This window comes from Nanorana parkeri, unplaced genomic scaffold (genome assembly GCF_000935625.1).
Source record: "Nanorana parkeri isolate BGI_ZX_2015 unplaced genomic scaffold, ASM93562v1 scaffold30, whole genome shotgun sequence".
NCBI lineage: Eukaryota > Metazoa > Chordata > Amphibia > Anura > Dicroglossidae > Nanorana > Nanorana parkeri.
The window spans coordinates 1,403,726-1,428,566 of NW_017306298.1; the positions used below are offsets into that span (position 1 = coordinate 1,403,726).

The 24,841-nt window shown below is 41.2% G+C and overlaps 1 protein-coding gene across 3 annotated transcripts in view; it reads left to right on the forward strand.

Annotated features, from left to right (window-relative positions):
* Nucleotides 1-24,841, forward strand: part of ELP4 (elongator acetyltransferase complex subunit 4) — a 200,922-nt gene that overhangs the window by 72,265 nt on the left and 103,816 nt on the right. The window contains exons 6-7 of one of the 3 annotated variants that reach the window (XM_018567806.1): nucleotides 2,057-2,150; nucleotides 13,954-14,145. In XM_018567806.1, coding sequence (XP_018423308.1) covers nucleotides 2,057-2,150; nucleotides 13,954-14,145 — 286 coding nt within the window. The remainder of the gene's footprint in view (nucleotides 1-2,056; nucleotides 2,151-13,953; nucleotides 14,146-24,841) is intronic. The other 2 variants (XM_018567811.1, XM_018567818.1) reach the window with 2 other exon arrangements.

Below are 24,841 nucleotides of genomic sequence, written 5' to 3' on the forward strand. Positions count from 1 at the left end.
ATTTTATTTTTTAATTAATTTTAAATGTCTATTTAATTATTTATAGTAATTTTATAAAAGTGTATATCCAATGAAATGCATGCGGGAGTTGTGATGTTTTAAATTTGTTTTCCTTTGTGGAACACAAGTGTGCTGTGCCCGTGAATATGTATGTAGCATGCGTACACAAACTACAGTGAGTTCGTTTATCATTTATTTTAAGTCTGCTCTCAGCGGTGACAAACTATGGGCTCAGAGGTATAATGATCAGGTGTACTTGGGATAGCAGCTCATTAACTATGTGTTAATTATCTGTGATTACTATTTAAATGCAATGGCGGATTCATTACATGCTCCATTGTGAGGCAGGCTTGATATAATTAAGTCATCGAAGTTTCCTACACCTTCACCTATAACCCTTTCTTTTCTGCTACACCCGCTGTGTAGACATCACCTCCCACAGCAATGTGCTTTCCATAGAGTCAAGAGACTCCACACACTTGTTTTCAGATGTTTCAGTATTGGTTATTGATGGCATTAACTTTCACACTCTGGAGTTAATCGTCATTAACTTCTGAAGTCACTTTGGAAAGAGGTTATTATCAATATGCATTTTTAATATGTTGTATAGAACTGTATAATTAAGTCTTCTAGCCTTTTATTAGATAGGATACATATTAGAGAAGGAATGATTAAAATCCAAGGTTGGCCCTTACGAGTTGTTGTGCATCTAAACATTTACCTTTAAGTGCTTTAGTGTGTTGATAGATGTGCCTTGATGCGTGATATGCTAAGGCAGCCTATTCAGTTTGAACGGGCCCATAATGCACATATTAATGGAACCTTTGCATTTTGGCCACACGGTGCACCACAATTCACAGAACATTCCTGGCTATAGCACGGGTCTTTTTTTGTTTTTCCTGCATGTGTGCATTGGCGTGAGTTATCAATCATCATGATTGATCATAATGACTCCCCAACACACATAGGGCTCATGCACACAGGTGCATTTAAAATACCCCCATCTATGCTTTTTGCCAGAAGAATCCCTTGGAAAATGTGTGCATTCTGGCATCCATCTGGTTCCTGGATTTCCTGACTGGTCCCACATTGTCACTCCTCTTCTCTGGTCATGTGTCCGCTCCCTCACTATTGTGGGGAAGCATGCCATCTGCTGGGGCAGTGAGCACCAAGGGAAGTAGTTCTCTTTGTTATATCCCCCGAGACTAAACAAAAAGTGCACCCTTAGTATGCATGGTCTTTTTGTAAGCTGACTGAACCTCAGTTTTAACAATAAAGACAGTTTTTTAGTTTTTTGTATTAAGTGTCATGAAACCCAATTCATCAAATTATTTACCACATAGCCACTTACATGTTATCTTATCTCTTCATTCATTTTGTTCAGTGTTTCTACCTTGAAGCAATTGATTCTTTTTTTCTTCCTTTTTTTTTTTTTAGCACCCCCTGACCTCTAAAGTGGCTCCTCTCACTAGCTGGCTCTTTATGGAGCCACCCCAGTGTATGCACTAAATGCACTAACCCCACACCCCCTGTGACTATGTGGATCTGTTTCAAGGCTCTGTGCTCCCACATTACAGAGAGGCAAGAGATTAATGGAATTTGTGATCTCCCATCATCCCGCTCACTTGATCCTTTGATTGACAGTTCATGGACAGCCGAGCAACTCTGTTGGGTCATCCCACATGTCCATGCACTCATGTAACTGTTAAATGGACATGTAGTCCTGCTGGGGAGCATGGAGTAGATAATGTGCTCTGGAAGTTAGGGGGATGCATTGCACCCTGAAAAACAAGCTGTATAAATATAATAAAGGTATTTCAAAGGAGCTCTAGAAAAGTAATTGAATTTGAACGTATTATATGCATTTAAATAGAGAGCTTGCTTTTAATACAAGGGGTAGTACTACTTTAATTATACTGCTGTGGTATATTATGACTTACCATCAACCTATTCATGGAGACTTTTACAATTACTGAGAAATGGAGTAAAATGGTAAAAACAGGTGGATTATTGGAGTTGTTTTTATTTGTGATTCGATTCTCTCTTTCCCCTCTAGCTCTTCAAGCAAGATGACCTGTGACTACAGCCAGCTCCTGCATTCTATCCAGCGAGTAATTCACCAGGGAGGGTTTGATGGATCCAATCCCCAGGTACTTAGCACCTTTACTATCTGGCCTGTCATCATGTAACTAATTGTGCTGATCCATCTCTCGGGGGGGACCTCCAAAAAGATCTTGGAAAAAGGAACAGTGCACAAGCTGTTTCTAAGCACCGATAATGCAAACAGGGAGATCATGGCCAGGTAGCTGAAATGTTAATACGTAATGCGTTCTCAGTGGACATGACAAGACAGTGTGAACGCACTCAACCATATTTCTAAAATATGCTTAACCACAATATTTCTATTAATGGCTGATTAACTGCACATGGTGTCTGAAGAGAGGGAATGTAAACTAGATTCATAGTGGAGGAATGAGGTCAAAACACATGCAAGTGTGATTTGTTTATTGAACAACACGGTGGCCTACTGGCTAGCACTGTGGCCTAGCAGCACTGGGGTTCTGTGTTCCGTTTCCACTAGACATAATTATTGCTTAAAGCATGTATGTTTTCCCCATATTAGTGCAGTTTTAGTCACAACCCTTAGATTTTATTTTACATTTAAAACATACTGGTAAAATTCCACCCAAAATAGACCCTATTTTGTGTGCGATTGTCTGACTTTGGGGTATTAGGTTATAAGTGTCTAAACCCCTGGTGTCCAATCTGCAGCACTCAGAGCCCTGTAAAAAGTAATCCAGGTTTTCCTTACCTACAGTATGTGCTCACTCAAGCTAGTAAAGGAAAGCTGTTCATCAGACTGGAATCCAGTAGTAAAATGGTTTGGTTTCATTGCTTTCAGGCTATCTTGTTTTTTTCTGTGATGTCCATCCCTTTTTCTTTTTAGGTTCTTCTTTATCCTCAAAACTTTTACAATGGAGAAGGTTCAAATGTGGCACAAGTCATTTTTTAAGGGGGCTGTATGGAGCACAAATGTGGAAGTATTAATTTGTAAAGCTGTAATGGCAGTGATTTTTAGCAGCCTTGTGTATTACTGTCTTCTGAAGCATGTAATCAGTCTTCGACAATTCCTATAGAATGTTTCCAGTCTCTAAATATGGCCTGTAGCATGTCCGTAGTCATTGATCTTCTCCTGTAGCATGCCTGTAGTCTTTGACCATCTCCTGTAGCATGCTCGTAGTGTTTGACCATCTCCTGTAGCATGTCCATAGTCTTTGACTAGCTTCCGTGGCATGCCTGTAGCCTTTGGCCATCTCCTATAGCATACGCGTAGTCTTTGATCATCTCCTGTAGTATCCCCAGACATTTTACCATCTATTGCAGCATTCCAGTAGTAGTTGAACATCTCCTGTAGCATGCCTGTAGTATTTGACCATCTCCTTTAGTATGTCTACAGTCTCTTGACAGCTTTCTGTAGCATTACATTAACTGCACACTATGTGTTGACTTTTGTAGACGTCAGGGCCCACATTTGACCCCTCCCCTTCCTATCAAGTAAGTTGACTATCATTGTGCTAAACAGACTGGGGCTAATAAACATCAGTAAAAATTAGATTTTACCATGTTTGGCTAGATCATGTCAGTGTTCCAGCAATTTCAACTGGATTTTAGTGCAGTAATGATTGAACTTATTCGGGCAACCTACCACAAACAGTGGCAGGTGTCCTGCATTGTTATATATACTTTAAAAATAAATGTGTTCTTCTTTGTGTCATACAAGGAGGTAAGTGTGCCATAATGTGCAAGTATGCTGTGCTCTGCTGTGCACCATTCAGCCCTGATATTCTGCAGGTATCCTGATCATTCAAAAATGTTACCAGCACAATCACATGCCACCAGTACTAGCTAAACTTGCTGTGCTAGGCCAGACTGGTTTATGACCCAAGTAGTTGCATGGCATAGTATATGCTGGTCCCAGTCATTCCACCGAAGATAAAGGGTGGAGAAGGAAGGAGGTAACACAGACACAAGCCTCAACCATACTGGCTGATCATGAGTGGATTCTGATGGCTTTAAGTCTGTTACTGAGCTCACGCTAGTTCCAGCTATGGCATCTATGCACAGATTCTGCACTGACACTAAAAGGGGTTAGAAAGTCCATCTCCAGCCAAAATGTTTTATGTTGGTTTTGAAGAGACTTAGAAAGACTAAAGTTTATTGTTGTGAGGTGACACTTCACTTCTATCTCTGTGACTGAAGAAAAACAATTGAGGGGAGTTGTGGTCACCAGGACAGGAAAACACAGACAGTAATAATAAATCACAAGCTAAACAAAAATGGCAGCATCACCAATCAATGTATAACTAGCTTTATAAAGTAAGGTGCAAATGGAAGGGCTTTGCACATAACAAACTGAACACAACATTTTCCCAGCACACTTACCAGCTAGCCAGCAAAAACACTAGGGATGCACAGATATCAGTTCAGATACCAGTGCTGATTCTTGGCAACTACCAGGGTCGCAGCAGTTGCAGCTGGAACCTGGCTCAGGCGCTCCACCACTGTCCTGAAATCATTAGTCTGTACTGTTTTAGAGAAATTGTCACATGACAATAAACAAAAAGGTATGTTAACCTTTTTCCCCCAGAAAATAAGTGTTTTGTTGCAGTCAATATATAACTTCTTTGTCGCACTCCTTACCAAATGTCCCGTGTAGTGGGAGGGTGCTCGTAGTGACTGCGGATGGCACCACCAATATCAGCAAACGTATAAAGATGTCACCAGCACACCAAAATCCTTTGAGGATCACAAAGTGTTCATTTATTGAAGATTATTGACATACAAACAATCGCTTTCAGGGGCCACACAGACTCCCTTCATCAGGCTTAGCATCGTCAATGCTAAGCCCGATGAAGGGACTCTGTGCGGCCCCAAAAGCGCTTGTTTGTATGACAAGTCTTCAATAAATAAACACTGTGATCCTCAAAGGATTTTGATGTGCTGGTGACATCTTTATACGTTTGTTGCAGTCAATGTCCCAACTGAAAACATTTCCCATAATTTCCTTTCTCTACTGGAAGTGAGGGGAAATCTCTCCAATGGGGCCACTCACCAAAAACTTGACAGGGGTCCTATCCTTTTCCCACTCTGTTTGAAACTAAACTTAAAATTAAACCCCAATGCAATGCTGACATTTGTAATAAAAAGGAATACCAGCAAGACGTTTTAGCATAGGTCAAGGTACTTCTACATTAGTCACATGATCAGCAGCTGGAGGTTCCAGATTCCCATGTACTCTTCAAAGAGTATGTGTTTAAATCACCATTTTGGAGTAAAGGTCTGCTTTAATTTGCTGTTCTGGAATGCTTGCAGATTGAATACTAAGGTAAAAAATTCCCTTGTATTTGATTACCTTAAAACACATAATCCTCATATTGTTACAGGAAACCTACATCACTGGCTCAGAGGTCACAGTTCTGAAACGCCTTAGGGGTGGTTAAGCCTTTCATTCAACATAATCCACATACTCCAGAGGCATAGCCATCCTTATCAGCGCATCTCTGCCGTTTTCAATAGGCGAGATCAGGCTAGACCTAAATGGTAGATATGCACTAATAACGGCAACTAAAAACAACAGTGACTATCCTTTGGTGAATGTCAGTTCCACCACCCTTTGATATAGCAATCATTAAATATATTGTATCTAATCTGCTTTGTATTTTGCCATCTGGCATGTTTATCCTCTTTTGCCAGTTGCCTTGGCAGTGTGGAATTTCTGTTCATTTAGCTTGCTCTGCTCAGATTTCAGTCTGCGAAGACTCGTGGGCATTGCAGGCTTTGCCTTTGGTGGCAGTGCCCCTCTGGAGAAGTAAATTGGTCCCTGACAGGAACCGCTCCCCGCTTACTGTGGTAACTATGGCAATAGGCATGTCATAACATTTCCCACAGTTCAGTGTGCAAAGTTGTGCTCCTCTAAATGAGAAGTCAACTGAAGATCAGGAGGATACCGGACGTGTAGAGCCAGAGACAAAGATCACAAGCGGAGCTCCCAATGTCATGCTCAACTTAACATGTATAATTTTATAGAAAATATATTGCAGCTTGTGACTTATGGTTTGGAGTTTATCACTGCAGATGGCAAAAGTGCATTTGTGGCAATGTTGTGCCTCCCACAGATTGCTGAATGAAGATTGATTTTTCAAAGACATAAACATATTTATCTGTATTTATTTATTTCTCATATTTGTAAAGCACTTTAAAGACTTATACAGAGTACTTGTTAACCCTTTATGATGGTTTCGATAGAACACCGGCTTCCCAGGCAATCAGGAAGCTGGGCGGCTTCCTGATTAGCCAGGCCATGATACCACCGGTATCTGTGTCAGCGAGTACCGGAAAAAAAATATCGGTACAGAAAAACCAGTATCGGTGCATTCCTAGTAGATAGTATAACAGACTCGATGAGTTTCACAGTAGAAAAGCACCTCAGTCTTTGTGTACACCACAAGGTTTTCTGTCCTAATATGAACATCATGTGTTTGTTGTGATGACAATACTAGTAGATCAGTGGGGGAAACAAGTTCTTTATCTTTGATGTACATCATATGGCTAAATATTTGTAGATACCTGGCCATCACACCTACTATATGGCCAAAAGTATGTGGAGGGTACTGTTAATGGTGCAGCATACTAATACATTTTAGACGGTTGTGCACGTTCAACCTTATGACAACATTTTTGGGAAGGCACTTTTCTGTTCCAGCAAGTCACAAGGTGAGAGGCTGCACCAGGGACTGAACTGTGTCTGACTTTTGTAACAAAAGCCAAGAACTGGGAAGCCTCCAGGATCTACATCTGTATAGGTTCGGGTGCCTGCACTTGGACGCATGCTGTCTCCATCCAAGTTCATCCAAGCCCGCCTAAAACTCCCCAATACCTCCCGGCCCAATCAGTTGTGTGGAGGCGCATTTCCCACCCTGCAGCTATTCATCACAAAAGAACAGGAAACACCCCTACTGCAACTGCAGACACTGGGTCAGTGGGAGGGGGTCGCGGCCATTGTAAGTAGGTATGTAGGTGGGCTTGGTGCGAACTGAGTTCATCCAAGGTTGTGCAAAACTGTCAGCAACACATTCCCCTCCCGTCCCAATCGGCCTCTTTGTTATGTGTAGGTGCAGGGTGAGCATACTCGGCTCACACCAAGCCCACGCACATCTCTAATGGTGAGTAGTGATGAGGCTGGTCTTGGTGTGAATACAGATACAGTCCATATACCCACCGCACTCAGAGCCGCTGTTCCATAAATGTAAAGTGCGGTTGTCGATGGATGCCTACCCGCCACTTGTTTCTGCCTGATGAAGGGGATCCTGTGTGACCCTGTAACGTTGCACTAAGTGTATTTTGCTATGCAGCATGTACGCCAATAAATAGACGTACTTGATTTGCCATTGGAGTGTCGGCGTCCATTCCATTTTGTCTTAAAGCGTTGGGTGTTAGTCAAGGAGATCAGGAGATTATTTCTTATTCTATTGGTGTGAATCCAGTTCGCACAAGCCTGCTCAAAACTCTGACCTCCAACACCTGGATCCGACCCTGTCAGCTGTGGGTAGGTGCATTCCCTGCCCCGCAGCTGTAAATCACAAAAGGACAGGAAACACCCTTGCTGCAACTGCCAACACTGATTGTGTCATGAGGAGGGGGTCGCGGCCAGAGTTTTGAGCGGGCTCGGACACCAAAGTGGGTTCGCATCAAGCCCAGCCTAATCTATAATGGTAAGTCCTTTTTCAACTGGTCCATCTGCTCATTGACAAACTAATGGAGGGGTTGTTTGGGGATTCTTTTAAATGTTTTTAGCATTTTGATAGGAGCATCCTACATTTGAGATATGTACAGCCATTGGGATTCATTTTGAGCGGTGCAGAGTTTTCCGGTGTGGAGGGACAATTGTGTTACTTCTTTGTACAGCTTATAGCAGTTCACAATCATAAACAAATTGTAGAAGTAAATATTTGCAGTGTGTGCTTTTTCAGCCCCGTCCCTCCTCCCCGCAGCAGCGTGTATAGAAAAACCATCACTCCAAATCCAGTGTGGTCTCTGCTTGTCGACTGCTTGATCCCGAAATAGTGCCAGACTCACAGAGCGTACTCTCCTGGCACCTCAGCTTGTCTGCTTCTCTTTGGCTTCCCACGATCTCCCAGGGCCCGCTTTTCCATCTGCAGCCTTTTTATTTTATTGTTATTATTTTTTTTAACCACAGCAGGGACAACTGAGTCCTCCTTCACTGCACCGCGCCACATCTCTGACTCATTTTTAAAGGTCCTTTAATGAGTCTCAGGTGCGTGCTGTCACTCCTGAGACTTAACCGTTTCCCTGCTGCGGTGGACTCTTGATCTGCTGGCTGTTGTATGCTCTGATACCAAAAGGCTTCATTCACTTTTGACATTCAACCATTGCTTTATTATTATTGAAGTCAGTTATTTTAAATGCATGCCGGCTAGGAAAAAAGAGACCTAATGACTGTATGGGCATGGCTATACATAGGTCCTTAAAGCGTTGGGTGTTAGTCAAGGAGATCAGCAATCGTGTGTACATCTTTTGTAATGAAAATCTGATTTCTTGTTTTGCATTATTCTACCTTGCATATCCTCTCCGTTCCTTGCACTGCCTTGTGTATTCAGCCCATGTATGTTAATAGAGTATGTTATGTATTCAGCCCATGTATGTTAAACTGTGCCTCTAGTTTAAACCAAAGTCTCTCAGTAGTATTCTATTCATAATATAAAGACTTTGGTAATGGCTTTGCCACCTCTGCATGAAAGCTGAACTCCAGATAGGTACAAAAAGAGAAAAAATAATTCAGTTTTGAAATCTGATTTTACACCAAGCTAGTATAAATACATAAATCCAACATGATCAGCCTCCTCTAATCCCCTGCGCAGCAGCACTCACTCTAAAAAGGATGAATAAGCACTAGGAGCCAATGAGGCTATTGCTTTCAGAAGTAGAGGGTTGAGGTACATCTGTGCCTTGCAGTATCTTTGCCCAGATATAGGCTTGAACCAGGCACAATTGCTTAACTGTAGGCTATAGGGAGGTCCATGACTTGATTGTGCTGTCTGCAAGGGATGTCTGAATCACAAGAGACTGGCTGAACAGAATTACAAATCCAGTGGCATGTAATATAGTTCATGCATTTGTACTTCAAATGTGCATTTAGTTCTTTGCCTGTAGTAGGGTTTTGAATGGAATTAAGCTGAATTGGAGAATGAAGCAGGGAAAGGGCTTCTGAATTATGAAATGTGCTGTACAGATTCTCAGAGCCAAGCAGCATTTATTACAAGTGAGAGAAAACAGGATGCATGTGCTATTTGCTTGTGTGTACGCTGTAGGGAGGGTAATGGTTCCGGAACAGACTCATAGGCAGATTAAATAGAAATTTAATTATAATGAAACTATAAAATTAACGTCAGTGGTTGTAATTCCCTAAGTGTTGCTTGTATGGCTGGATTTGGTGGTATATTTTTTAGTAAGACTAACTTAATGAGCTGTAATGCACCTCAAAGCATGAAAAAATAATGCAGGCTGCATTTATTTCCTAAGCAGTGCACAGAGGACACATCCATTGTGATGGTGCATTGGGATGCTATTCTAAATGAATGGCACCGCACTGTATCAATGCATATTATTGCATTGCAGGGTGTGCGAATGGTCCCTAGCTAAAGTGGACATATGCTCAAATGTTACCTTAAACTGAATCCAATCCTACAACGTTTTTAAATAATATGGTAAAGTGCAATGTATCTTTGTGCCTGGAGAATTCCATGGCCAGGCTGTGCACAGGCATCATGTAGATATCCCACAGCACCCCTAACCAATATACCTCTTTTTTCTCCCGGGTGTTGGAGTAACTTGCGCATAGCCCTGCATGAATCCAAGAATCCAGGAAGAAAATATGTCACCAGCACACGTTTGGGTCTTAATCCAACAACTCCTTTAAAGCAGAACTCCAGGATTTTGAAAACCCTTGCAATTTGGAGCCCCTCTGCAAGGGTTAACGTTTCAAAATCCTGGAGTTCTTCTTTAATGACGTTCATTCAGCATATCAAGAAAAGAAAACATTTCCAGACTTCGCAGGGTCCTTTCATCAGGCAAAAAAGTGACGTAAAGACTTTGTTGGATGAAGATCCATAGGCTGTACACAGGGTCACAACCTCTGCCAAGCGACCACTAAACTTCACCTTCACTATTGACCAGTCCGGTGTTAGCTCCTGGCAGCGACGTAGCTTCGTTCTGACTTGACATCCTCTCAATAGGATTGCCCTCGGATTAGGGGTCCTCCCAATCACACAAGAACTTGTCTGGCATATATTGTTAGTTTACATACTTTAGAGCTGTGCTAACACTCTTGCTGTGTAGAAAGTAATAGCTAAGTTGAAATAATGAACTTTACTGGAGAAAATGCTGTTCCAGTCTCCCGCCATCACATGACCAAAAACCTAGGCAGAGTTTTCTCTAAGGATTTCAGTTCTGCTACCCTTTATTTATTTACTTAGATGAATGAGAGGTCTGCCTGCTGTCTTCCGAATCACGCACCCACACTGGCTCGGTTGACTTGTGGATCTGGCTCAGGCTCAGTGAAGACAAGTGAGAACAATCGCCAATGAGTCACAAAGATGTTAGCGATGACAAAGACTTCCCACGCTAGCAAATGTTTTATATATTGCTCTAGATAATAAACTACAACAATTGATGCAGTTATGCATTCATTAAAAATAATTCAATGAGGGGAATTTATCATAGCAAGCAAAGACATCTAATAAAAAACAAACAGTTTTTAGTTTTCATCATGCACATTAAAAAAAAAGACAAGCACGCAACCCCCAACGGGATAGTTGGAGCTGGGAATGGTGACTTAGCATTACTGCATGTTGCTTATTCATTCACACCAACCTTTTAACCCTGAAAAGTATGCGGTGTTCCTTACTAAGAGTGTAACTTGTGAGTCCTTATTATGCTCTTGCTTGGGGCGAGGGATTAGCTGAAATTGACAGCGGCGGCTGATTGGGAGGCTGGATCGGCACCCTATCACTGCAGGGCCTCTATAACACATTTCTTGGCTATGTGATAGCACAACCCGAGCGAGACGTGTGATAGTGATCAGCTTCTGTCCATCACACCACATAGCAGACACCAGTAGTCACACACCTGTCAGCTATGGCTGATTGCTTTTTTTTATAAAGTCAAACTTTTCACCTTTTTTTTCCTAATTACAAGGTCATCTTTGTATAATGTTCAGGTTTTACATTCCATTTTACAGTTTAGACTCAGAATGTGGACATATGTGTTTTGGAAAGGCTTAATAGTGCCCCGTGGACTTATTATTGGAACTAGTGTAACATAGAAGTACTAAGGTTGTCTAAGCCAAGACATCCTTATTGGCTCCTGTTGGAAAGTTAGCCTAATTCCAGCATTTCTTTTTTTATCCTGCACTAGGGAAAATGCCAACGCAACCTAATTTTCTGTGGGCAGCTTCTATTTAATAGTGAATTTTATTACTAAATCTCATTTAGGTTTCTTAAAGTGACAGTAAGCTCAGGAGTTAAATCTTAAAAATGCATTCAAGTACCTTAACGATTAGCAAAAATGTATTTGTATCACTCAGCTGTAGATCCTCCAATCATCTCTGAATTGGTGCTGACACAGTCCTTCCTTCTGGAGGGTGACTACTTATGTTCCCCATGGTCCCTGTGCCATCGCTCCAAGCTCTCTCTCATGGTGGACTACAATCTCAATGCAAATTAATAACCTAAAAGTGAGATTGTAGTCAATCACAGGAGCGAGCTTGGAGCGGTGGCTACTTTCAAAACACACAGGGACCATGGGGAACAAAAGTAGCCCCCCTCCAGAAACTCAAAGTTAAGCTCCACTTTAAAAAGTTAGGATGCATTACAGTGGGCATCAACAAATCTATAAGAACCTGTGGCACTCCAGTTCTGGGTCACATGACCCACGGCAGTTTTGTAAGCGATTGTCAGTCTTAACAGGGTATTCATTCAGTTTGACTGGAGACTATGTTGACTTTAGCTGCACAATGTACAGATGCTGCAAAAGTGGGTCATCTGACCTAATCCTCAATGGCAAGACTCAGTGTGGAGTAATACTGCCTAGACCAGCATTTCTCAACCATTTTATAAGTCGCAGCACCCTTTAAAATTATTTAAAAAAATCTCGAGGCACCCCAGTCTAAATTGTAATGTATTTTAAGAGGAGGACCCCCTTTACATCAAAGTCACCCCTTCACATCCGAAAATCAGAATCCCCCCTTTCAAATTAGTGTCCCCCCTTTACATCAGTAGCCCTCTCTTTTCACATGAGGAGCCTTTAGTCCTGGCTTCACATCAGAGTCCCATTATCACAAAATTTTGAGGCACCCCTGAGAAAGTCAGAAGGCCCCCCAGGGTGTCATGGCACCTTGGTCGAGAAATGCTGGCCTAGACCAAGCTTTATTGCTTTGCAGTGGAGAAAAGTAAATGAGCAGGATGTTAAGATGATGTCTGACAGGGCTGTATGGATTAGAAAATTGGCTGAAAAGAATTGCATACTTTTTCAGGATAGTCAGATCACACATATGTATTCTACTGTGCATTTAGGGGATAAAAAGAATATATTGTCTTTAAAGCAGAACTCTGGGCAGTTGTTTGATCATTAAAGCCCACCTTCAGGCAAAAATTGCCCAGAGATGGACTTTAAAATTACGACTGCCTCCAGTTGATGAATGATTTAATGTTTGTTTTATCAAGGGGATGATCTAACAGTGTGAAATGTGTATACTACACAAGTGTGGCTCATCACGGGCTCCACAAGAAAAGCTGCTGCAGCCCGGAATGCGGTGATTAATTTTCTTTTCTAACTAAAGCTTACCTTACGGCAGCTGGAATTTCCGTCCTCTTCACTTCCTTAAAATATTTATTTAGTTTTAGGCCTCAGGCCTCATAGGAGGTTATCCATGTTTTTGTTTTTTTTTCCACACCCACCTGCCCACCTAAAAGGTAAAATTGCGGCCTCTCAGCCCTGTATACATATGGCGGCCAGAATACTTTACATTCCAGGTGTGGCAAATTTGGCAGGTGCCATGCAGTATTGCAATTGAAAACCCCCACTGCGGGTAAAAAACGCATTTAGGAGGTGGCAGTGTCGCCTTGTGAACACCAGGCTCTGATGCCCTCTGAAAAGGCAATCCAGAAAGGATTGCTTTTCAGGGGGGCGGTGTAGCCTGCCACCTGTCTGAAGTTATCCTTAATGTAGTTTGACTGAGGAATTTATATATTTTTCCACACGTTGAGTAATACAGTATGTTAAGATTATCACCATAGTATCTAAAAGGTCTCAACACTGCTTCTTTTATGGTAAATATAAGACTTAATACCATTGCCCACACTATCGATCTTTCTCTTTTGAAGAGTCACCTGATGCCCACTTCCATGCTAAAAACTATGTCCAGTAGTCACAGGGGGCATCAGATTAAACCACAGAGCACAGAGGGGAAGCAGACACCTGACACTACCAGAATTGTTGGATGCCAAAGATCCTTCAGCCATTGTAGCTCTTCAAGTGAGCATAGGTCGGTGGTTTGGGCATCACGACATATAAGCATTCTTGGCTTTACAGCCAGACCATATTTTCAAGTTTATTTTCCTAGCTGCAGTTGCTTCAATGCACTTTATGAATGTTTGCCAAGTCTACTGTATAAATCTCTAAACAAATAGTAATTTTCACACGTATTGCAATCGCGGGCCATTTCAGTTTGGCCAGGTACTTCAAAATCAAGAGTCAAATGATTTGGCAAAATACAGAGAAGAAAGACAGTAGTATAGTTGTGATGTGCAGTGTACCTTTATTCATGATATATGCCTGTGTATTACTATTTAAATGAGATGTATCATTTTCTACCAGCAGAGAGGAGAAAAGAACATTCTGCGAATTGGAATCCAGTCTCTGGGATCAGTGCTTTGGGGTGATGACATCTGCAGCGATGAACGCCCACACCACGTCCACAGCCTGACCAGATTTCTGTATGCCCTGCGAGGTCTCCTGCGGTCATCTCTGTCTGTGTGTTTCATTACGGTGCCAGAACATCTCATCCAGGTGAGCTCAGATACGCTTCTGTTTTCCTGGGCAATGCATGCCTGTCATCTATTGTTCAGACAACCCAGACTGAAGTACTGGCTCCTCTGAAATATGGATGATGGTCAGGAATGCACTTGGCCTCTTTATCCAGTGTCATATTTGGAGGTGAGCTGAGTGTAAAGCTGGCCATACACACATAGATTTCTTTTGTTCAGCCTGTGGTTGGCCAGCTTTAAAGGGTTTCCTTCAGTGCTGAATCTAAAGATACCCACCCTATATAGCTGTTTAAATGATGCAACAAACCCATATACGCAATCATTTAAAGTGTATGGTAACCCTAAATCTATTTTTAGTATGTTCAACATTATGACCTGCAGTTTTGCAGTTTTCTTAAGCAAATCATTTTTTTTTTTTAACCGGTTGCAAAGTGTCTTACCTGGAGATCCTGCCAGTATCAAGGTCTGTGCATGTCTGCCACATACCTAATAGGCAGCCGATAACTGAAAGAGTGCACACAGCATGCTGCGTATTGCAGGGCAGTGGCTTACCATTGTAAAAAGTGATGACAAGTCCAGAAAGGCGTAATTATAATATGTTTATACTGCATTTGTCAGCAAACATGTATTGAGAGATGATTTAAAACTTTATGGCTCAATGGGATCTATGCATTTGCATAGAAGTGCACCATTTTGTAGCCTTGGACAGGTGCGTTGTCATGCATCAATGTGTGTTTCCTTTTTGTGTGAACATTATTGACTTATTTTGGCATCCCAACACACTACAACTAAAAAGAAAACAGACATGTAACTTTCAAATTCAACAATGCAAATTGGCTCTTAATGTTTTTCATTGACGCAATAAAAATCACTCTCTTCCCTGGGAAGATTACAATTCATATTTTTTTTATTATTTGGCAGTTTTCAGTGCTGCGTGACTTCGGCAGTTGTTGTCCGACGTTAAGCAAAATTGTATTTCTATGGCACGTCAAGGCTTTGTGCTCATCTCTTTACACCATCATGTGTCTGACATACTAAGATGCTGTATTGTGTTTGATGGAATAAGAATCTGGTTTATTTGTCTGGGATTTGAGCCTTATATTATAGCAAGAGGGGCTAAAAGTGCTTTTTCTTTACTTGCTCTCCTATACAAAAACGTTTTAGGCCTGACCTAGATAACCCTTCTGTCTCGGGGAGAGTGCTTTTCTTGGCAGGGGCTGTCAGTTGTGCCGGAGTGTGTGCTAACATTTAGCTCTGTCTCTAGAATGCAGTGCACCAATCACAGTTTTCTTTTTGCTCTCAGGCTATTTTTCATGTAAGTACAGTAACCTGTACTGAAAAAAAAATGTATTGTAAGTTATTTTACTCGTTTGATGGCTTTAGAGGTTTTCAGATTACGAACACTGGTTTTATATACATTTTTGTTAATACATTTTTCATGGCGCAGTGGTATGCGGAATATATCAATACCAAGAATTTGTTTTTTTCCCCTTAATATGTAACACAAATCTGTCATGTAAAAACAAAAAAAGACCTTCAGGTATAAATAACAAGCACTAAGAGTTGCTTCCACTTACGTCCAAGTGCCTGGCCATTCTGCCAGGCCTTCACTTCCATATTCCAGGAAAAGCTCACACATTTCCTCCTAGCGTTGAGGCTTGCCAGCTCCCTCACACCCCCTGTACATGTTTATTGGCCATTGAGACAGCCCATCGTATCAATGGGCCAATAGGCATGTGTAGGAACTGGAAAATCCCAACTTTACCATAAAGGGTCAGAGCTTTATCTATTATAATGGCTCGGTATTCAGATATACCATCAGCACCTGGAGCCTGCTGCAGGGATGAGGTTCCTGCCGTTATATCTAACCACAATGGTCTCCCCAGAACAAGGTGTTTAACTGAAAACAAAACAGGTTACAGTATGTAAAAAAACTAAATATGCATGTGAAAGTAATTGTGTGCTTGTATAAAATTATTAATTTGGGGTTTATTCAACTTTTTGAGTAGCCTGTAGTGGTGTGGCCTTTTTAGTTTTAAAAGACCACACCAGCAAGCATCAAAGTAGTTCCAAGTAGCTTTGTTGAAGGCCCTAAATGGGATCTCTACTATGGAGGTTAGAATAATCTTTTCCCTTTTACTCAGTTACCATGCCTTGTTCTGCACTGTGTCTATGTGTGGAGGGTGACATCTTGGTAGAAGAGCAGGGCTTGGCTTCCTCATGTCAGAGCCATCAACCTTATGACTGGTGATCTGATGGGTATATTCAAAAAGCAGCAGGAAAGGTGCAGAACACACTGATACACAGAATGAATGAATGAAGCAGAAGCAGACGCATGCAGTAAAGATTCCTCTCCAGCAAGCAACAAAGTAGTGACATCACCAAATCTCATGAGACAGGTGCAGCAGTGCCTTAGATGTTGTTGCACTGTAGACATACAGCTATGAGGCTCAAGGCACAAGAAGTGCCCTCTTATTTTCAGGAGGAATTGAAGAGTAATATTAACATTTTCAAGGTACTGCTTACGCACAGTTAAAGCAGACCTTTTTTTTAATGTAAACACTATGAAGCTGCAAGTTAAAAATTGTGCATGCATGCACAGCTGCAAAATGATGTGCTGCTGCTGCTACAAGCTGCTGTGCAGGCATACTACCAGGACCTAGGATTCTCTATAACCTCTTGGTTTCAGCTCTTCTGGCAGCATAGCCCTTCGATCATAGGCTTTTCACACCACCCTCACACTTTGTTTTTAATGCTCCTATAAGGGACACAGAACAATGTGGCCCCCGAGCCCTTTATTTTTCCTTCTTATCTGTTGACAACTGCACTTTTAAGGCCTCCTGCACACAGCAGCAAACGGTCACACCCTTATATTGTGGGCATATTTTATTTTTTCTCCCAGAAGTTAGAGGTAAAGTATACACCTGCATCCAAGCAACCTATTCAAATCAATGAATAGCTGCGGCGCTGCACAGTTATAATCAGATATACACACAGTGGTGTACAGAGCCATATGCACAATTTTGAACACAGGCAGTCTGTATTTGGGGATGCTCATATGGCATATACAGATGTGTTTGTGAGCCCTGAAACAAGTTACAAGAGGTTGGGATAGAAGTGCACAAATACATGCTCAGTTCCTGCCAATAAATAAAAGTAATTCCTATGGAGAACTTCCTTTGACTAGATGTAGCACCATTCATCACCTTCTACTAATGCTAATGTACCTGTTAAGCAAGGTAGAATATGGTTAATATGAAACATGGATAATGCCCTCCTTTAACAGTGCTCTATAAGATATCAGTAGAAAGCAAATATTAAACTGTATCTGCCAAAATATATATATATATTTTTTTTACTTTTGCATATAGTAGGAGAGAGTAAGGCTGCCTATACACTGCAATATTTTCTTTGTTCAACTTGCAGGCTGAATTAAGAAAATATAACAAATTCCTCCATCAATGCTTAGGAGCGCTGATCGAGGAATCTCCCGCTGTCTTCACTGTATTCTGATGGTAGCCGCCCATTGGCTACCTACTCTTTGCATTCGAAGATTTTCCAACTGGCTGCTTCAGCTGATCAAGGAAATCTGGCTGAAAGGGTGCTGACAGCAACACCCACATGCAAATTGTGCATAGGATTGGCCAACTTTAAACCCTTGTCATTTTATATGTGCCATCTGTGTGTCAATAGGGACACTTCTCCTTACTTTTTATCCTGCAGAGCACAGGAATTGAGAGGTTATCTTTCCAACGTGAGGAAATATCCCCTCTTAGACAGATATCACGGGAACAAGTGTCCCCATTGAAAGATTTACATTCTATTCCTGTGCTGGCAACTCAACATTTTGGATTTTCCCTCACTTTTATACCCCATGACATTGGTGATTAGCACAATTTCAGAGGGTAAATCTCCCTAACAGGAGCAAAGACAGCGATACAAAATCTGACAGTGATTCTGTCCCATCACAGTTAGGCTTATTCAAGAAAGAGGTCAAATGCAAGTCAGAAGGAGGTTCACTGCAGGTAAATGCACTTGTCAATTATCTGAGAAGCATCTCAAACTGATCTTAAAAAGAGAATTCACCAGAAAGCAAGCTGCATGCTTATCAACGCAAGCCCAAAGCCGCTTGACTCAGTCCATTAGATTTCTGGTCAACAACAAAGTAGGTGCTGTATCAGTACAGAAGCGACCCTGGTCAACAACATGTCATGAATCTGAAAATTGGACATCCGGAAGAAGCACTTGAGCATTTGTGACATCACATTGCATCGCAGGCCAGTGTGTTACAATCTTTTAGGATCATCACATTTCGTTATGTTGGATGAAGGATTGCCTGTGCATGGCAAGCCTTGGATATCAGACCACTTTTCTACTGAATAGAATCCCAATGTAGTTAAAACTAGGATATTGTTTAGAAACAAGGATCTGTTCAAATCACTATATACAGCTAATTATTTCTCACATCTACATGCACAGCTCAGTGTACATGTTAAAGAAGATTGTGAACAGGCAGGTAAGTTTGTTTTATTGCGGAAGAGACATTTCATGTATCTTCTGTAAAATAGAGCCTGCCTGCATGCAGTTTTTACATTTTTTGGTTTACTTCGGCTTTAAGCCTTGTAAAGAATTATTAAAGAGTTGCATATTTAACAAGGCTGGTACGACACTAAGCCAGTAAGTAAACTGCCATTAGGCAGACGGAAAGGCTATTGCCTCCCTATACTCTGCATTACTGTGTTCCCAGAGCCCTGCTGTGTACTTGCCCTGATTTTTCCTAGAAGCCTGTTAAAGAGCCCCTGAGAACATGTGCACAGCCCTGGATGTTAATAGATAATTGGGGGAGAGGGCAGGATGGGAGGACAGCCGAACATGTGGTCCCAGGCTCAGACACTAGACAGCCCTCCATATACTGCACTAGCAGCAGATGCTCATGTTGTTTAACCCCTTCCCACCCGGAGCGTCACGTGGCCGTGCCTCTGCAACCTCTCTGGTAGCCCGAGGGTTTAAACAACCTACTTTCAGGATGGGTCGACAAAGTGAAAGCAAACACAGCTGCTATTGCTGGCCTCTTTAAATAGACTCTTTAATGTCAATGTGACAACAGGTCTCAAATTAATTACAATTAAAAAACACAAAACTGACTGCATAAGTATACACATCAAACTAAATCCTCAACAGCACAGCAAATTCTTTCCCAGCAATTTCATGTCATTGTACTATAAGTACATATATATGTGAAAGGTCCAATTTTTGGCAGTCAGTATAATTGCATGCATGAGATCTGCACATTCTTGCCTCACTGCCCCTCCATAGACTCTACTGTATACTCTGAGATATGAAATAAATAAAATATTCAACAGGAAAAATTAGATATATATCTATGACTCTTATGGACTTTGACAGGTGGATGGAGCTGAAAAACTCAGGTTTAAAGATTAAGCTGCAGGAGGCCCCCAAGAAAAGAGTGATTCAACCTACCAACATCCACCCAAATCAAATCAAAAAGATATTTAATGGATTGTCATGTACTGCTATTCCAGGCCTTTATCACTGGGATAATATTTTGAGCTTGGTGTTCATTAGCATAAATGGCTTTTCCAGCCATGTCTAAACTGTATTCAATAGTGGATGAATAAGCTAGGTAATAGCCTTGTATCTGTCAAGGGGTTTTTATAGGAAATACAAATGTAAAGAATATATAGGTAAAGCAACTAAAGATTGAAACAAAAATGTAGGTATTTGCGATCCTTAAAGAAGAACTATGAGGTGAGTGATTTTCACTCATCCTCATAGTTTGAGCCGAGGGCTCTATAGATCGGGAAGTAAGCGAACACATACCGTCGCTCGCTCACTTCTCGATCATCCCGCTGCAGAGAGCAGTGACTGTAAGGCACGGCTCCCTGCAGGGATTCCACCCCTCCCCACTCCGATCCTCCAGCCCTGACTAGAGGAACGGGCGAGGGAGGGAGTGGGTGCAGCTGGCTCTGCCTCTAGATAGGCAGAACCAGCTGTCACTCACGCTGCTGCGTGGATCTCAACAGCATTGTCAGGATCCGTCCCAGCTGCGGCGTTCTCAGTTTACCGGGAGCTGTAGCGATATACTGAGCTTTGGGTCATGGGAGGACGCTAGTATATGTCCTCCCATTTTTTTTCAGTTTTATTGCAAAGGACAAAGTCTTTGTGTCTGTTAAGGCTTCTTAACAGTAAGAGCTTTAAAAATGAGGAATGGACTACCTCACGAAACAGTTCTAGCTAGCTAATTGTTTAAAAATTTGGATGCATTCCTAAATGCACAAAATGTAACTGGATATCAGCATTTATGAGTAATAACACCAGAGATTGTTGATACAGGGACAGGGACTGATTGCCACATGGGATCGGGAAGGATTTTGTTTTTAACTATTGGAGCACATTGGGCCATGCTCTATAGGGGTTTTTTTTGCCTTGGACCATGGGGAACAAAAGTAGCCACCCTCCAGAAGGAAGGACAGTGTCAGCCAACACCAATTCAGAGGTGATTTGAGGAGCTACACCCGAGTGATACACAAAAAAGATACAGTATTGTTAATAGTTAAAGATACTTGAATGCATTTTTGCAAGATTTACCTCCTGAGTTTAGTGTCACTTAAATTGTCTTTGTAACCACTCAGACAAAGTAATGGGTTAATCGAAAATGTAGAGTTGTCACCAGAAGAAGAGCAAGGGGAAATTTTTCAATGAGTACCCCTTTAAAGTAGAAGCCTGTCTAATTAAGCAATACACTATGCAAATTTGTCTTCCTGCTGGGACCAAGGAAACCTTTAACAAATACAGAGCTTAAATAGTTGGAGCAGTACTGGACTTCAAACTAAAAAGTAACTCTCCAAATTGGGATAGAGGCAGATCTCTACAAGCTGGTGAGACCAAGCAAGGTTACTGTAGTACTGGTGCATAGAAAGAGTTTTAAGGATGAGATTGCCATAGATATTTATTAAGTCCAATAAATATATATTTGCCACAGTAAAAAAAATCTCAGTAGCCATCATGTGTTGGGGGTTTAATGGTTCATTAGGCCTAGAAGATACGATATTTAAATAAGCATTTATCAGTAGACATGGTAAAAGACATTAACAAACCCAAAACAATACAAATACATCAAAATATAAAGTTATAAATATAAAAAATCTAAAAAGACCTTCAACAACTAGACAGGGGATCAGACCTTCTCCAATCCATCCAATATGTGAACTTGCTGTTGAGTACTAATGATAGATACTTCCCCTAGCTGTCAAGAATCAATTTTTTTCATCTTGGGTCTTTGCTAGTGATTTGGCCTAAATAATTTTATCTAAAATTGGACACGTTAGGCACACATTGCCTGACGGTGATCCCCGAGACCTGTAATCCTTGTTATTAATATTATACTAAAATTTTATGTCTGAAAATGTCATTGTGTTTTCTTCTGCCATCGGACAGTATCATTAGAATTTCTTTTGTAGAAGTTACTTAGTCTAAAAATAACTGCAGCATCTTGTCACATTGGAGTGGTGCACGATGAATGAGAAGTCACAGGCTCAAGTTTAAACTTATGTTAACCTATAGCCTTTATGGATGCTGAGATGCTGTAAACCAGGGCAACGTGAGTCACATCTGTGAACAGTGCGAAATACGTTTTCTGGGGTGCTATAACACAAAGGTCAGCCTGGTTCTATGGACCAATATTCTTGTGCTGCCTGCTATGGAGTTGTTGTTTTTTCTTTTCCATCTCAGAAAATGTCATACCTTAAAGGGCCATTGTCTATTTATAAAGGTCCAATGATGACATTATACTGGCCATGATTGTATTCCTTATTCATCTATATTATGATAGTGATCCTGCCTTAGTCATAGTTTACTCATGATATTATGTATTAGCCCTTAATGCGTATCTGTAGCCCAAAACATTTTTTAGTTTGGATAGAGTGAGAAAGTCAGGTTTTTATTGGGGAAAGTTGCAGGGGAAAAATGGGCAAAGCACCAAAGCTTTAGGAGTCTAAAAATATTTGCTTCATCATAGAGGTCCAAAGGCAACAAAGCAACACATTTTGGGGGGTATAGAGTGCTTCCTTTATGAGGGCTATAGAGAATCCTAACAGTGAATATTTAAAGCATAAAAAAATAATTATGTGGATTCAAATGCAGTGATCATGTTTGCATCAACATCATGTTTGCAACCCCACATATGGATATACTGTATATCCATGTCAGGGCATGAAGTCACGGTAAATCTCTTTAATGAGAACATAAACCCATTTTTAGCAACGTGAGGAAGGGTTATTTATCTGGCAATGTTTTATTACTGTCTGTCTTTCTGCTAAAAAAACCCACTTCCTGTGTCTGTGATGCTTGTACAAATAATGTGGAATGCAGACATCACAGGTACAGGAATATTCCGCTTATTGATTAGTCCAGAGTTCTACTTTAGCTGATCCTTCACTCGATGTAAGCTACTCATAGAGTGGGTTTCTTCCATGAAATAATGTACAGTTGGCTGTATAAGTAAACACACCTCAAGTGGCCTATTCAGTTCCAAGGGTATTACTCAGCAGCACCTACCCTGGGAATTAATAGAGTAATGAAAACTGGAGGTGAATCAGCCATGCCGCAGCCTTTCTCTGGGGAGGCTAATGAGGTTCTATTTAATGTGTTATTTTCATTATTCCATTTGAAATGTTTAAATATTCATTTCTTAAAATATTAATGGCTGGGTGCTTTAGTAATCACTAAAGTGAATACACGTCCAAGTATATTTCAGTGTAAGGAAACTTTCCACAGTCCCTCTCCATTTTTGATGTAGGTGTTGTTATTGACTGGCCGCCAGGCTCGGCACACAGAGCTGTCACTTTCTAAGTCCATGGAGATATTTGCAGACAATGGTGTGGACATTTTCGTCATGCCTGCCTGTCTCATTTTTTCAAGATACATTCTGAGGCAGCTATTGTTTTCATTGTTTGTTTGCCTGTTGGGTAAATTAATAACTTTGGAGCTTTCAAGAATCAAGCAGTCTGGCCCACTACTGTGGGCCATGGGGTTTGAATCTATTTTTAAGTAATGTTTCTTTTATGCTTGTGCTTATGTGACTTTACACAACATTTCCTGTACTGATATCATAATGAATGCTACACTTATATTTTTAATCTCTTTGGTACAGGACATAATGGACATGCATAGTAATCGCACAGCTTGCAAAAATAGTATTTAAAGGAGTACTATGAGGTGAGTGCTTTTCACTCACCTCATAGTTCTAGCCGACCTGTGACAATGAGACTGTCACAGGTCGGCTCAGTAGATCGGGAGGTGAGCGAACATAAACCGGCGTTTGCTCACCTCTCGATCCTGTCACGGCTCCTTGCCGAGACAAGGGAAGGGCTGAAATCCCCCCTCCCCCTCCCCACTCCGATCTGCCAGCGCTGACTGGCGGAACGGACGGGGGAGCGGACGGGTACAGCTGGCTCTGCCTCTAGATAGGCAGAGCCAACTGTCAATCACGCTGCTGGGTGGATCCAGACATAATTGTCGGGATCCGCTTCACCTGTGGCGTCTCAGTATAGAACCACTCCCCCCTTTTTAATAACCTTGATCCTGTTAGGAAAGTCCTCCTTCAAGTCCAGATTCACCTGGCTTCTGGATGTTCTTCCTCAAGGGGTGCAGGAAGGAGGGGTCCACAGTGCTATGTCATAAAGATGCTCCCTGCAGTACTAGGGATTGATGAAACTGGTCACCAAGAGCACAGCTAGCTGGCTGGGGTGGCTGGTCTCTTCAACAGGAAATGTTGCTGCTAAAACAGCGGCGGCATTTCCTGATTAATTAACAGTGAAAGGAGGTAGGGTTGCTTAAAGAAGTGTTCCAACAATATAGCCGGTGTACTTGCTTCAGTTTTTTGTTCTTAAAGTTTTTCATTTTACAGACAGCAGCTTTTCCATGTTATATTAAGAGATCAAAAAAAACTCTACTATTCAAGACTGTAAAATGGTTGTTGTTTAGGTTGGATTTGATCTTTAAAAAAATGAAAATCCATTCCAAAATGCAGCAATCACATTGTGTACAAGGTTGAAAGAATTGCAAACAATAAGCAGGTCATAGACATTACAAGATGATCGGATTTTGATATAAGAAGCAATAAAACACTGAAACAGATTTGAACCTAGACCTATGGTGCATCAAAATACATTTTACTCGCAAGGTGATTGTTACTTTAAAAAAACATATAGATGGATGAATAAAAGGTCTGTTGGTGATTTTTTTTTCTTAGACAATTACCTATTTAATGGCATAATATCTGTTATAGTTAACATGTTTTTTTTAGAAATGACTGGCTATGAAGTAATTCGCTGGCACAGATGCCATGTATTCTAAACCAAACATCAGATTTCCCTCTATTTAAGAAGGCAAAACCAAATAGTGGGTCTGTGTCCCAACACAGTATGGAGACAGAGTCATCTGTTCAGACATATGGATTGTTTGGCTACCGGACTGTGTTCACTGCATTAATACCCAATGTCCAGGAGTGGACACAACTGTTCACTAAACAGATGAGTTTGGAAGCTGGTTAATGAAGATGCCAAAGTTTTTTTTATCCCTGCAAGAGGGAATAATAAAATGAGTACAAAATAGCTTGTCTATTGTGTGTGTAACGTTAGTTTCCACTAAACACACACAAACACACATATACACTCATATATATATATATATATATA